The sequence below is a fragment of the Ixodes scapularis genome, unplaced genomic scaffold, assembly GCF_016920785.2.
Source record: "Ixodes scapularis isolate PalLabHiFi unplaced genomic scaffold, ASM1692078v2 ptg000044l_1__unscaffolded, whole genome shotgun sequence".
Taxonomy (NCBI): Eukaryota; Metazoa; Arthropoda; class Arachnida; order Ixodida; family Ixodidae; genus Ixodes; species Ixodes scapularis.
The window spans coordinates 24,140-39,694 of record NW_024609897.1 but is presented as its reverse complement, the minus strand read 5'-3'; the positions used below and the strand labels follow the sequence as shown (position 1 = coordinate 39,694).

General features: G+C 42.8%; 1 protein-coding gene across 1 annotated transcript; it reads left to right on the top strand.

Annotated features, from left to right (window-relative positions):
* Window positions 1-5,500: 5,500 nt before the first annotated feature.
* On the top strand, window positions 5,501-15,228 carry LOC120844289 (juvenile hormone acid O-methyltransferase-like). Its single transcript, XM_040215994.3, has 3 exons — window positions 5,501-5,998; window positions 11,816-11,969; window positions 15,056-15,228. The coding sequence occupies exons 1-3, from the start codon at window positions 5,501-5,503 to the stop codon at window positions 15,226-15,228; spliced, it is 825 nt and encodes a 274-aa protein (XP_040071928.3).
* Window positions 15,229-15,555: the final 327 nt, after the last annotated feature.

Sequence of the window (15,555 nt, the reverse complement as noted above, 5' to 3'; positions counted from 1 at the left end):
ACAACAGTTTTTTTCTTGAGTTTTTTTTTTCCTTAGTAATGGATTCAGCTCGGTAGAGGAGCTGTATCTATTACAACATCAATATAATCCAACATGTTGTTAATGAATATTAACCCACAAATAGAGTAGGATGACTGGTAAAAATTAAAAACAAATTGAGAACATTTTTTTTAATGTCGCCCTTAAAATATTTTTATTTTGGTGCTTGTTTCGTGTTTCCTTGCCAAAATCTCCCCAAACCCGCGCATAAATAAATTTGAATATTAGTGAGTTTACTTCCATTTATAAGTAGCGTATTGAATTAAAATAAAACATTTCTGACTAAATTTTTCCTAAGATACAGGCCTGCAAAGTTGGGGGAAAACAGTCAAGCAGCTGAAATTGATGTTTTCATATTTTTTAAGAAATAATGAACAATAGCAATATTTCTTTCGTACTGTTAAGAACACATAGGTTGTGCCAAAAATTATGAAACTCACCTAAGCAGTATACCTTCCGTTATTAATCACCAAATTTTACCCCTCCGGCTACGCAAGGAAATGCGACTTTCCACCTCTACGTGATGTACGATTTTTTTGCTTCCCATATTTTTTTTTTGTGAGAATAATTATGATTCTGTTTATTACGGACATCGGGAAATAACATATAAAATTATGAAGCAAATTAAAAAGGTTGACCAGCCATCCTCTTTTCGATCGCATCGGAAATCCCCCTGTATATGTTTTGTACTATATTCTATATAATGCGCAATTTATTATAACGTGCAAAAGATATGACAAACTATATTACTTGCTATACTCGAATACCAAAAATAAAAATACTCTTCTCTCAAAGTAAGAAGGCGCAATAACTGCGTCGCACCACAGGGACACACCGTGCCGAGCTTCGGATAAGGGTCTCGGTAGAGGAGCTGTATCGATTACACCATCAATATAATGCAACATGTTCTTAATGAATATTAATCCTCACATAGAGTATAATTACTAGTCAGTGTTTAAAAAAAGATAGAGAACATTTTTTTAGTCGCCCTTAGAACTATTTTTATTTTGGTGCTTGTTTCGTGTTTGTTTGCCAAAATCTCCCCAGACCGCGCATAAATAAATTTGAATTTTAGTTAATTTACTTCCATTTATGAGTAGCGTATTGAATCAAAATATGACGTTTCTGACTAAATTATTTTCTAAGATACTGCCCTGCAAAGTTGGGGAAAAACGGTCAAGCAGCAGAAATCGATGGTTTTCATAATTTTTTTTAAACATAATAAACAATAACAATATTTCTTTCGTACTGCTAAGAACACATAGATAGTGCCCAAAAATTATGAAACTGACCTAAGAAGTATACCTTCCGTTATTAATCACCAAATTTGACCCCTCCAGCTACGCAAGCAAATGCGACTTTCAACCTCTACGTGATGTACGATTTTTTAGCGTCCGACATTCTTTTTCCTGGGTGAGAATAATTATAATTTTGTTTATTTTGGACATCGAGAAATCACCGTGCAAGTAATCTACTAAGATAAGTATAAAATAATTGCCAACGATTATGTCCCTTTGGTGGTTGTTTTGCTGACTCATTTCCGTTAGTCGCAGAATCATCGCACCGAAATAGGCACCGACAAAAGCCTGTGAAGCAAGTATCAGCAAGTGCTGTTGCGGCGTCCGTTTTGCACCTAGCAGACGACAAGGAGAAAGTGTAACTAGAACCTGGAAGATTAATTCCGTCGCGCAGTGTAGGTGGTGTACACACGGTGTTTTCCATTGCCCCTGCTACACTCTAAGGAAAAGTGAGCACCCCCCTAGTAATCATGCGTTTTGACGGCTGTAACTACCCCACAGGCTTACTTAACTACCCACTGGGCTCGAGCCATTGAGCGTTACCACCCTGTTGGCAAGTGAGAAGCATGGGGTCGTCACGTCTTATAAACTCTTGAATTGAACGTTCAAGTACATGCAGCCGTTAAATAGTAAAACTCACTTCAAAAATCTCAAAAAGTACTTGAAACTTGTTATCTTTGTGCCGTTGGTTACCATTTATTCAAACTTGAACCGGTCGAAACAGGCGTGTGGCTCAGTTCGCCTAAACTGGCAGAAAACAAACATGCCAGAAAACAAACATGTACAGGCAACCTTGGTAGGCACCTACTAAAACCCGAGGCAGATAAAAAGCATCGCGGTTGTCCGTTTTGGTTCCATCGCGGGTTTTACCATGTACTGCTAGTAAACAGTTGGCAGCTGGCGTCGTGCTCGGGGAATTTAACCAAATCTTTAGAAAAGCATAGGAAGCTACGCACAGGCGTGAGTTGACTGGAATGTTCGCCGGGCGAGATACTCTTGTCATCTTTTATTGTACGGTTCAGTAAAGAGCGTGACCTCATTAAAGGTGTGATCGGTCAGTTCTGCGTGCAGATCAGTTGCAAATGGCCCCCTCGCTTCCGCCGAACTTGCACGCCTGTCATGCCCAGTTTTTTTTGCTTTCAAGTGCAGTGAAGTATTATTCATTGAACACCACGACTGAGGCCGGACAGGACGAACGTACACAGATATCTGGGGTCATGCCTGTGTATTTCAGTATTTCTCTGTCTTGGGATATTTGATTCGCCTTCACTGGCTCATTTGGCACATTTCATCGAGCATACTCGATAAAAAATGCTTCAAACAAGTGTGTCATCCAAGGTGGAGTACTTTGAAGGGGACTAGGATTTCAGGCCTTTCGGCACGCGTTCCTTTTACCTATATAAAGGATTCCAAGTATATTTCCAAAAATAAGGCGTTGGCAAACATACACGTGCTATTCGGTATAGATTTTTTTTTTTTTTTTTTAGAAAAAGTACTGCTGGAGATGTCAGCAGGTGCAGCGCAGAGAACTATATTCTCGGCGTTCTTTGATGCTTGAGGCCGGTTCAGACACTTGAGTTTGAATGCGTTTGACAGCGTTGCGTCAAGAACCGAAAGCGACTCACCGGCACATCTGTGCTTCGTATGAAGCGTGGAATCCAATTCAAGGAATCGTCTTGGCACGCGATATAAGCAGCTGGGATGCCCTGGTTTCTCGCTGCCGCAACGCAGTCAAACGCAGTCAAACGCAACTGTCTGAACCAGGCTAAACGCAACTGTCTGAACCAGGATTCAGATAATTTAGCATACGTATTTCGCGTTCGCTGTAGGTGAAGGCATGGGCCCCTCTTGGCGCGAGCGCGAGCGCACAGAACGCATATTTGAAAGACACGTGCTTGAGCAGAAACAATTGTAGCGAAAAGAAGAAAACTGAAACAACGCTTTGGGGAGGACCGGCGGACGGGCTTCGCTAGAATCACCTGCGCGCGCTCAGTGTACTCAACATTTACTCAACCGCCGCTGAAGTCACTCGGATATGTAAAAAGAGAAAAGAAAATGCATCAGCGTGTTCAGAAAGTTATCATAGACGAAATTGGTTCAGATAATTAATACAGTTAATTAAACAAGCTTCTTTATACTTAAAGTGTAGGCAAGCGAGAAAACGAAACTGATCAAAACGTGGCGTGTAGCGACTATTCAATTTGATTTATAAGCTGCAGTTCACTTTTTCAATGGATTACATAAGAGATACGAGCGCTTTCCAAAGGGCAGTAGAGGAAAATAATATATACGGATAAATCTTGCACAGTTTTTTCGTATTTATGCAAAATATGACAGTGGTCACCATCCTAATCGGTCACAGAAAATACAGCAGTATATAAGCTGGTCGTGTATATAGGTGTATAGTGTCAATATCGCATGCTCAACAAAGAAAAAAGAAATCAATATCGTACCTTGTGCTGTTTGTGACCGCGTTCATGTATAGTTTTGTATGGTGTCTGCACGTCGCGTATGTGTGATGTGTGGTGTGGAATAAGTAGTACCGGCATGTCAGGCGAGGCGCTGAGAGCAAAGACTGCAGTTTGGTTTCTTTTTTCTTAGTTTGAGCGCTATCCGTTAGGTGGCGCGTGTCGCCGCCCACTTCAAGGAGTCGCGCGTTTATGTGTCTACTTATTTGAGTGAAAAGCATGGAGGCGCTCCATAGCTCCACGGAGCAACCACAAAGGGTTCGGTTCTCGGCCGCTCGTCCCAGTGCGATCAGTGGATCAGTCCCATAGCCAGTGAATGGGTGTTCCGTGCGGTGAATAGTGCGTGCACAGACGCGGTGGGGATAACCAGGGATTTGAAATTGGATAACGAATGCTAACAGGTGAGCAGGAGCGTAGAACGATCGAAACCGACGCCGCTTGAATCGGTGATGCCTCGCCTCCCCGCTGTCAACCGAAAACGCCGGATCACTTGCAGCAAGCACAGCGAGCAGATTCTCTGTTCAATAAAGACATCATTTCATTTGTCGCCATACGATTCCTTCTTGGAATGTTTTCTGGCCGCGAAGTAAATGCAGCCTGATCGCGCGAAAGCAGACAAGCCCCCTCGAATGCCCCCCCTCACATCGCCGCCCCTTCTCGTAATAGGTGCGGTGCCGGTGCTTCGAGGCGCGTTTTGGAGGGTTTTAGTGCGCACGGAAGGCAGCGAACGGGGATGCGCACTTGAGAATCGTATTTTAGCAAAAAGCAGTCCAGCTCGCTAGGCCTTACTCGTATTGCTCCACTGTCGCTTGCCAGCCGCCATGTTGCTTTTGAGGGTGATCACTGTGACAACCTGTTGATTTCATGCCGCGTGACTACGCATGGGGTCGTTAGTATTACTAAGGGGGGTTAGCGATATCTGTGACGGCTTCTGACTACCCCAAATGTATTACCCTACGACTACCCTTTTGTTGAGAGTGTATGTGGCCTGTTGGTACGGGACGGCCACAGCTGCCCTTGTTGTATAGCTAATAATTTCAACTACTGTACAATCGCATTAGGTTGTAGGAAACCCTTTTTTATTAACACTCCTAAATGTATGCTCCGTTTCAATATAAATACAACCTAGTCTGTGCCACAGTTTGATTGAGCCTATCAAGCAGCAGCCCATCACGGCGTTCGTTGTCTTTGCGCCTTTGCTATCAGCGGCTAAATCATTCTCGCAGGGAAAAAACAAAAGCCCAAGATTAAGGCGCATTCGCCGGCTATGATTGAGGAAATCAAATGTAAAACACGACGAGCGCCATGACGATGCAACTTTGGCGAAATTTGATGGGCTCTACCGAATTGTAGCTTCGGCTCCTGTTTCAGTGTAGGCTCGTGCTCCACCGTACAGTCGACGACCGCTTTGCGAATCCGTTGCGCTTTTCGCCAGTTAATTATTTCCTGTTCCACAAATGTAGCGGCGGATGAGCTTCACTAAACTGCGCATGCCCACAACCATATGTTTTAATATATATATGTACGAAAGCAGGTGTAACTTTGAGCGAGCCAGAATTGATGTAAAAGCGCACTTTAGACGGGGCTTTTTACACAACCACTGGTCATCGTGCTCACCCGTCACTAGTGAAAATGGCAACTCTTGTGCCCCGAACTACGAACAAGCTTGCTCACAGCAAAAAGCCGCCTATCACCATGGATCCTGATTTCTACGTTAAAAACAATGGCTATCAGCGGAAATTTAACCTCCAGGTTCTGGAATTAATGCGAGGCTCGTTCACAGATGAGACCAAGGAGCAACAGTTTCTCGACCTGGGTTGCGGCACCGGAGACTTCACCCGCGACCAGCTCCTCCCTCTCTGGCCAGACGTCGGGAGGATTGTGGCGGTCGACGTGTCCCAGGACATGGTGGAACACGCCAAGAGGGAGTTTGCCCACCCGAAGATCTGCTACGATGTCTTGGACATTGGAGGGAGCGGGGTGGCTGACTTTGTCGGGCGATATGGTCAGTTCGATCGTGTCTATTCCTTCTTTTGCCTACACTGGATCGGGAATCAAGAAAGGGCTTTCAAGAACATCGCCGACTTGATGAGACCAGGTGGTGAATGTCTGCTTAACTTCCCTGCGTCCGTAAGCTTTATGCGCTTGGGAAGAAAACTCTTAACTTTGGATCACTGGCAAAAATACCGAACGGTAAGATGATATTTGCCTTTATCACCAGATATATTTTGGGAGATTTTTCTTTTCCGAAAAAACCAAGTAGTGAATGAAATCACACTTGGTTCATTTCTTGCTAAACATAACGCCTGAGTGGGTTGACTTGAATGCAAAATGCCATGAGGTGTCCCCACTGCATTTTTCCATCAGCCAATAAGAGCTCGGCGTTCTGCATCATCGCTACCCCCAGAGGAATTTGCGCTGCGCATAGCTTTTTATTTTTCCTTTCCTCGCTCTTCTGGAACGTTTCGCTAGAATGTAGGAACTGATCGTGGATCTTTGGCTAGAATATTCTCGATAGCATAAGCCATGTAAAATAATATGCAGGTGGTAGCATTGGGATAGTCGTACCTTTGTCGTCAAGCAGCATGTAAGGCGCCTTTCCTATTTTATTTTGAGGCACAAGTGCGCCCAAGTGTTTATTTTCATTTGTACATTCATCAACTGGATTTGTCCATTGGTCACGGGACGTCAATTTTCCCTCTGAATGTAACGAAGAAACTCAATTGGTGCATAAGTCACGTGTTTTAAGTTCCCCCGCTAAATTTAGCAGGGAAGCTGCGCTTCGTTTATTGTTAAACATGTTTTTTCTTTAACTTTTTTTTTTCTGTGGGGGGGGGGGGGTTGAGGGGAGTAGACAGCCCGTACGCCTACAGAAAGGTGCACCTTTTGTCAGATTCACCCATTATAACGAAAAGAAAGTATTAAAGCATGTGTATGTTACACAAAATATTCTGGGGGTAAAAAAAGTGGTGGGAGAGGAAAATCAAATAGGATCGGATGCGAATATGAACACAAAAAAAATATGATTTCTAAAATTATAGAAAAAATGGGATACGATATAGCTAGAACAACAATACTAACTAACAAATTTCAAATCTACAAAAACAAAGGAAATTCATACAAAAAAGTTTGAGCGGTAACCACATACTAACATTTTAACGCTTGAAAATTGCTACCTCATACGAACTTGCCACATTCGACCTATTAAAGGTGTATTGAATGCGTTCAAAAGGTCGGCATGCTTTTTGGCTCAGAGCAACCAAATACATGATGGGAAGGAAGAGTTTTATTTCGTACAGTAATAAAAAAGTACGAAGCTTGTTTAGGGCAGCCAATGGAACCGTGAAAACATTTATGCAAAAGTAGCCCTCATGTCTGGTAATTCTCCGAAAGCCTTAAAATGCGGTAACTTTATAAAGTAGGTGGTTTTCTTAGTTCTGGTGATGCCTAGGGGAGAAAGGACGGTCAGTTTTTTAGTATATGTTGTAGGTGGTGCTCTTAGTTTAGGTGGTGTCTTAGGCAGCGTTTTTTCATGGAAACTTCTTACATCACACCATATTGTTTTGGAGGGGGGGGGGGGGGGGGGGACTTTGCTCAAGCTTTCATCCAGCACCGCCCGAACAAAGCCTTTGATTTTCGGGGTAACAAAGATAGGGGAAGCACGGTTTCTTGCCCTTTCCACTCTTTCTCCTTTCGTGCGCTCTTTCGACAGCACCTGTTTCTGCTCTCCCATTCCTGTGTGCTGGGTCCGTAGCTCGGTCAACAGCACACTCGGCTTCCACGACGTGACCTTAGTTAGATCGTTGGTACCAGTTAAATTTGTGTTTAAAATCGCTAAGAGGATGCAGTTTGACCGACCTACACATCCTGTTTACGCAGCTTCTGAGGTTGGTTGGTTCTGAAAATCTACAGCTTCAAATTAACAAATCACGTGCCATCCTCCTTTCAGTAAGGTGGTGAAGGTTTAAAATTCCTAGCAGCCGTTGAGTTATGAAATAAATCATCGTGAGAAAATAAATCATAAAGCAGCCGAAAAAACATTTTCTCAAAATATTTTTTTTTCTTGTTCTTCTGAGACCATTCGATATGTGTTCATAGTTTTACACGCTCAATAGGCCTTTTTCAGAGTTTGGCCAGGATCGTAGCGGGCAATCGTTTCCGGTGCGGCTGAACCTAGTGGCGCCACTGCTCTTCAGCTGCAATTTAATGAACATCAGAAAGTATAACATGTCAAGCTCAAATGAAATCGGCATTGTTCTTCAGAAAAAAATATCGCCCTTGTACTTCAGCATTATGGCAAATGCAATGGTCATACAAAATGTGACGCAGCGCCGAGGTATATCGTATTGTAGCGACACGTTTTCTGCCTCAGCGGAAACCCCGGGAACGAGGCACACCGGAACGATATGAAAAAAAATCACGCCATGCTGTGGCTTCCGTGTGAACCGCTCAATAAAAATTAAAAAAAAACACCAGAATAAAAAGTAAAAAGGCGCGCCTGCTTGGCAGAGTTCTATAAAGTCCCCAGTGATAGCTCGTTTTTGCCGCTCTGCTTGATCATGTCGTCTCACCCGCGGTAGTAACTCGTATCTACTCGAGCGAGATTTGAGGCCCAGCTGACGGGAACTAGACAAATGGCGATGTGTGAAAGGGCGTTAACAAATCCGTAGTGCTGGATTTTATGTCGGGCAAATACGGCAGGCCAGCGCCCACTCGGGGTACAGCTATTACACCAATTTCGCGGCAGCGTTAGGCTGGGGCACGAGTTCAATCAGTGAAGATATGGGTTTCAGCCGACAGCTGATGCAGCCTTCGTGTGACGGAGCTTTGTAAAAGAAGTGCTTAAACAAGCAACGGTAAGGTACAAGCCATCTAATGAAATGTAGTTTAATTTATTGGAAAAATTCATCAGAAGCAGATGGGAAGTTGTTGCCTAAAAGAACCATGCAGAGAGGACAGACGGCATTTGCAAAAATACCTTGTTTCAAAGTTTTTTTTTTTTTTTTTTTGCCGTTACGTCGCATTTCGAACTTTGGTGTGTGGAGGGTCGGAGCGGCCATTTTGTCGGCACATCCATGTGTCGGATCGCATGTCTTCCACGCATATGTATGCCTCGCTTACTCGAGACTGCACCATACTCTGACATGACAGCCCTCCCTCTGATTTCCAGTGGGGACATCATCGTCTTCCGAACAATAGGACACCAAAACTTCGCTCCTGATTGACCACTGAGGACTGGTGTCCCGCCAAAGCAAGGGGAAACCAGGGGAAATCGGGGGAAAACGACTTTTTTGGTTGGGCACACTTTGCTAGGGGGCCACGGGCCGTCGCGTAGGAGCTTGGACAGTCCGCCGAGTACATTTGGGAGAACACTTCCGGCTATCCAGGTAGTGAATACTCATTGATCAAATTATTTTGAGGCCGTCAGTTAGCACATATGGACAGTCTCTCTTCCACGGCAGCCGCCAGCCTATAGATGTGTTGTTATGAGGTAATACAATACAATACAATCAACTTTATTTTTCCAGAAGTACTGGAGGGGTCCCCAGACAAAAAGCTGCTAAAAGCAGCTTGACTGGGTCTGGGTCCCCCTTGTACATGGCAGCAGCTCGAACAACAAACATATAAAACACTTTACCATGGTGATAAGAAAAACAAAACAAGGTCACATAACATTGGAGTAGCAGAAGAACAAAATTAGCTATGAATAGTTAAAACAGTAGGTACATAAGTCTTTTTTGCCAATTGTGTAGATGTTTATGTTGTTCGTGGAACATTTATTTAACACGTATGGCACTTTGTAATGCAATGATAGGAGGTTGTAATTTGTGCGGCACCGAGGAAGGAGCCAAGTGTCGACACGGCGTGTGTTTAGATTACTTTCACGCTTCTCAAGTTCAGAAATAAAATACAAAAAATCTATGAGTGTTGGCGATGAGAAACGAAGGGTACAGAGTAAACGATAATTATATACGTGTACTACGGGAAGTATTTTATATCTAGAAAATAATGGTTCTGGATGGTCTGTATATGAGACACCCGCGATAAAACGTAAAACTTTTTTTTGCAATAATAGTATATTTTGAGGGTTTGTCTTAGTTGTCGTAGCCCATACAAGATTACAGTAATTTAAATTGGACTCAAAGAGTGCGTAGTAAAGTTTTCACTTAATACTGATTGGTAGAACATGACGACAGCGGGCAATAATGCCAACAACTCTGGAAAGTTTAGCAATTAGATAGTTAACATGGCAGTCCCACATCATATACTCGGAAAAAAGTACTCCTAAAATTTTATGTTGGCTAACTAATTTAATTTGTGAATCACCAAGTTTGATTTCATTTTAACCAGAACTGGTTTATTAATAGATCTAAATAAAATGGCTTTAGATTTTGGGGTGTTTACATTAAGGCCATTAACTTTGGACCACATGTCAAATTTACTTAAGATATTATTCGCTTTACATAGCAGAACATCAGCACCAGTAGCAGAAATAAAGAGGCTCGTATCATCAGCATAAATGACAAACTGAACTTGGTGATCGATGTTAACAATATCATTTATGTATACATTAAATAGAAGAGGCCCAAGTACGCTTCCTTGCGGCACACCAGCAACAACATTATGAAAGGAAGAGTAATGACCGTCAATTACTACGCACTGTTTCCTATATTGTAGATATGATGTAAGTAAAGCAATGGGTACTCCGCGGACACCATAGTTGCCAAGTTTAGCAAGAAGAATGTGGTGATTAAGAACATCGAACGCTTTACTGAAGTCTATAAATACACCTAACGTAAGAAGCCTTTTTTCAATATTTTGCAATATAAATTCTTTTTGAAGTAATAAAGCGGCTTCAGTGGATTTACCTTGTCGAAAACCAAATTGACAGTCCGATAGTATAGAATGTTTTGTAAAAAACGAATTTAGACGTGCGAGTATAATTTTTTCAAGTGCCTTAGAGAAGATAGGTAACACTGATATAGGCCTGTAATTATTCGGGACGTTCTTATCGCCTCCTTTATATATAGCAGAAACTTTTGCCAACTTCATGTTTGCTGGAAATTGTCCACATGATAATGCCAAATTATATATGTGTGCTAATCATGGGGCGATTATATTTATTACATATTTAGCCGGCTTTATTTGTAATTGATCAACGTCACTAATTTTGCTGTTTTTTAGTCCTAAAAATATAATACATATCTCAATTTCGTCAGTTCGATTTAGAAAAAAAGTATCGTTATTATGCCTCACAAATGAAAGGGCACTAGGATTAAAAGCAGTGGGTTGTTCAACCGAAAAGTGAGTGTTAAAGCATTCCGCCAGACTTTCATCGAACATAACTTGACCGTCTATTTTTAATTCACCCATAGAGGGCGACACCTTTGTACGATTTATGACTTCATTTATTATTTTCCAAACCACATCGGGGCGCTCTCTAGTGACATTATGGAACATATGCTTATAGTATGAAGATTTTGCTTTTCTAAGTTCAGAAGTTAGATTATTCCTAAATTTCTTATAAGATGAGAGCCTGTTTGGGTCCCTCGTTTTTAGGAAACCCGTGTATAGACGGTCTTTTTTATGCATCATTTTAATGTGTACGGCGGTCACCCAGGGTTTCCTTATCTTTTTGTTTACGTTTACGGTTTTTAACGGAAAATGCAAATGATAAAGTTCTTTAAAAACGTCCAGGAAAGTATGATATTATAAACGTTATTACTGTCATTTGCGAGTGGGGTTTGGACTACGTTTGGAAATAACATCTAGCTTCGATTATGACGACTCCGCTTCTTCGATAGTGTGGCGTCGTGGAGTTGGGACTACCGAGGCTTAGGCGGCAGAGAGAGGCCAGCCACAGTATCCGTGCATATTTTCTAGTTCTTCAATAGCCCTTGGCAGTAATCTGTGGCCTTGAACTTTACGTTCTTGAAATTCTGCGTTTTTAATGATTAACATCAAACAATGTCATATCATTTTTGCACAATTCCTCACATTCGCACGCAGGTGATCGCGACGCATTCTCCAACCCTGGATTTGGCAGACCGAGATACCCGTCTGTCTTACATATCTGGTCTTGTGAAGAACGCCAATCTGATTCCAACCACGTGCGAGGTGCTGGAAGAAGATCGCAGGTGGTCTACCGTTGAGGAATATAAAAGTAAGCTTAGAAGGAAGTGCACTTTTTTAAGTTTTGTCTTAACAGGGTATTAGGGCAACCCAACATGCAAAAAGACCAGCCGTCCTGAAGTTTATACCTTACGTACCGTGGGTCAACGCATTGATACATTGAACGCGAGGTTCGCGTTAGCAGTTGGCTGAAACTCGTATTCAATAAGTCAAAATATGACTTCCACCGAAACGCTAAAACAGCACTCGTGTCTGATACGCGTCCTGGGCTGGTGTTTCATGGGTGAGCTCTAAACTTCAGCACTACGGCTTTCTACCAAGGTTGTGTTTGGTAGAGAGAGGTATCGCTGATGTCAAACACGAGGTCCAACAAGTCAAGAGATCCAACGATCCGAAATATTCAATATTGGACCTATTGACTCGTTGAATTTCTTGGCTCGTTGAACCTCTTGACTCACCATAAACCTGTGGACTCGTTTGCCCTTTTGACTCATATATGATTCCTTGACTCGTCCCAAAACGTTGACGAGTCAGGACATTCAAAATTGACCACTCGACGTTTTTTCATTATCAACTGGTTGTGTGGGTTCCCCCCAAAATATTTCAAGACCACATTGGGCCAATCCCTGAAACTCAACGACACGTATGTAACAGAAAAAACTCCAAAGTGTCTCAAACTCGCACAACACATGATAGATTGTTGTGTTTTGCGGACAACTAACTTTCGTAAAAAATTATGGTTACTATGTTTGAATTACAAAAAACAAAAAAGGTTCATAACACAGACGCCAGATTGCTGCTGCTTGAAAACAAAAACTTTCATAACAAAATATGGATACCTATGTTGGAATGAAGAAAAGAGCTCTTAAAGGTGCCATGCAACGATTTTGTACTTTGCGCTAATACCGCTTATAGCTGATCCCTGACGTTAATGAGAAAAACCCGTTCGTTTTTCACACACGCAATTGTAGTCAAAGAAAAAAAATTAAAAAAAGCAAGCAGCGTTCACCCGCTCAACTTGCAGCCCGAACAAGTGGCCACGTGATCTGGAGCCGGTTATATGCCACCAATGTTGCTCATAGCCACACGCTGCGGCTGGCAAGGCGCAGGACACGTGCTGAGTTACAGACATTGTTATGGTTCGGCTATTATCGTTATTGCAGCGATTGGACACGGGTTACTATCCGAACGCTTCCCGAGCTATAGATTAACAAGAGCACTAATCGAGTGCCCTCGGAATGCTCGGGTTCAATTCATGAACCGCATTGAAATATCGTCAGGTGGCGGTACTGCGACCGCCCAGCTACGTCATCAAGTCTTGCGAAGAAGAGTATGAATAAAAACACTCCCTTTTGTCCTTGAAATTACACCGCGACAAAGGAGATTTTTGGCCGTTGGCCTTATGTGCGAGTATCCTTGAGTCCCGTTAGTGCCAGTAAGCTCGTATAAAGTGAAAAACATTCTAACTGAATATCGTTGTACCGCCCCTTTGTCTGAAAACACTGTCGTACAGTAACTCTGTCTTACATCACAAACAATCTCAGATCAAAAAGGGCTGGCAATTAAAGGAAATCTTTGACCGGTTGCTTATTGGCTAGACAACTTAAGTGTCGCCGACATGCCGAAATCCCGGGAGAGCGTTTTTTTTTTTTTTTTTGACCTCACAAACACCGGATATCTTGATTCATTCAATTGCTTGGCATGGCGGATTTCTTGACCATTAAAGAAATTACGGTCAGTGCGCAGGCGAGCTGGTGGTGCTCCAGTCTCGGGTTAATATCATCATGGTAAAATTTTGACCGTAGTGTGTCTCTGCGACTCGTGGATCTTTTGACTTGCCTGGCACGGGACCGTCGGATGTCCCGATTGGTTTGATTTGTTGATTTGTTTTATCACTCTAGCAAAAGCTACCATCAAGCCCCCCCCCCCCCCCCCTTTCCTCTCCCCGCCGCTTCTGATCAACAGATTCATCGTGCGAAGAGATCCAGCGATTCAAGAGGCGTGTGGAAGCCTTATCAAATTATCCGTCGAGTAAAGAGATCTAATATAGATGAATAGGTTCAACAAATCAAGAGGTCGTTCGTGTTAAGAGATCCAACGAATCAAGACATCCGACTAATCAAGAGATCCAACGAGTCAAACAATTTATGGCAGGTTAAAAGTTAAACCACAGCGAATTTTGTTTACCAGAGACGATTCCAGTGTTGGACAGGACTGATAAGTGAGATTAATTTATTTTCACTTGAGCTTAATTTACACCTTTGAACAAAAAAAAAAACATTTGCTGAAGAAAGTTGTTTCGAGTGATTAGTCGCGGTTGTTGTATTGCAACACAGGAGGTAACCGAGAATATCGATCAAATGATTTTTGCCTTTTTATGCGTCTGTTTTGAAGACACTGTATTTTCTACTTCTTCGGCAAGTTTCGAGATAAATTCGTGTTTCACGTGTTACGAACGGTTCGTTCAGTTTCAAAGACTGTGCAGACATATTTTGAAATATTTTTAGAAAGTATATATCGGCAGTTTTTCATGCGGGGTAGAGAAGTTGACAGGCTGGTATTAGATCTCCTGGGTCGTTCGACCACTTAACTGGTTAGAAATGAGTCTAGAGGTTTAATGTAGTCAAGACGTGCAAGAACCAACATTTCAACGGGTCAAGGAATTAAACATTGGATATTTCGACTCATCGGACCCTCCATATAGAATCCTTCCCTCCAGGACATCTTCTGAACGTTTTTGACGCCACTGCTTTTCATAGTGCCTCCTCTCAGTTTTTTATGCCTACAGGCCCTCTACTTGTACTCGTCATATCGGGATCCCCTGGTGTTTGCATTAACGATAATTATAATATATTCACCGCAGGTGTGAGAACCACGGGGCGTGTCGAGTCGAGAGCGTTTTATTATCGTTCCGTATTCAATGAGACTGCGGTACTAGTCGATGAGAACAAGAAACAAAGATTTATGAAAAAAAGAACCGTGACGATAGATTAAAGCAACGCACTGCTGTTGGGGGCTACGGTAGGTGAGCCTTTTTCAAACGAGCGCCGGAACAGACTTTCTGATACTCATTTCCGGCTAGTAACTGTAAAAACGTATTTTTATTCTTATTTTCAGGAGCGCATATGGGACTGATTAGACTATCCAACCTTGTGACAGAAGAAGAGAAGCCTCTCCTCCTCAAGGACGTCGCCGAGGAAGGAGCCAAGTTGTTCGCCGAGAAAGAGGCCGGTAGTTCACCGTTCCGCAACACCCAGTTCCTGGTGCGCGCCCGCAAACCTCGACCCTAAGCTTGGCGCGCCCCTCTCTCCTACGTTGCAACGATTCACAGTACCGACATCACATATTGATCTGCACACCCCAACCCTATTTAATGAGATGCAGCTGAGCTAAGCCAAGGAAAGAAGTAGTAACGCGTTTTCAGGGAAATAAAGAGCAAAGCGTGAAACATAATCTTTGATTGGACCACGCTGCAAAGGATTTAACAATAAAGGGCTCTGGGGCAGGGTGACTTTCTTTTTTGTCTTAGTGACGTTAAGTGATGGGAGCAAACCCGATGCTAGGCGAACACCCGATGCGAACAACAAATCGTTCGCTTGTTGCGCAAGAGTTGCGGT

What these genes read in the sequence shown, in the direction of transcription:
- LOC120844289 (XM_040215994.3), top strand. Translation starts at nt 5,501, where the DNA reads ATGGATCCTGATTTCTACGTTAAAAACAATGGCTATCAGCGGAAATTT. An exon ending in ACTGGCAAAAATACCGAACG is followed by an intron (nt 5,999 to 11,815) that starts GTAAGATGATAT and finishes ATTCGCACGCAG; the next exon opens with GTGATCGCGACGCATTCTCC. An exon ending in TACCGTTGAGGAATATAAAA is followed by an intron (nt 11,970 to 15,055) that starts GTAAGCTTAGAA and finishes TCTTATTTTCAG; the next exon opens with GAGCGCATATGGGACTGATT.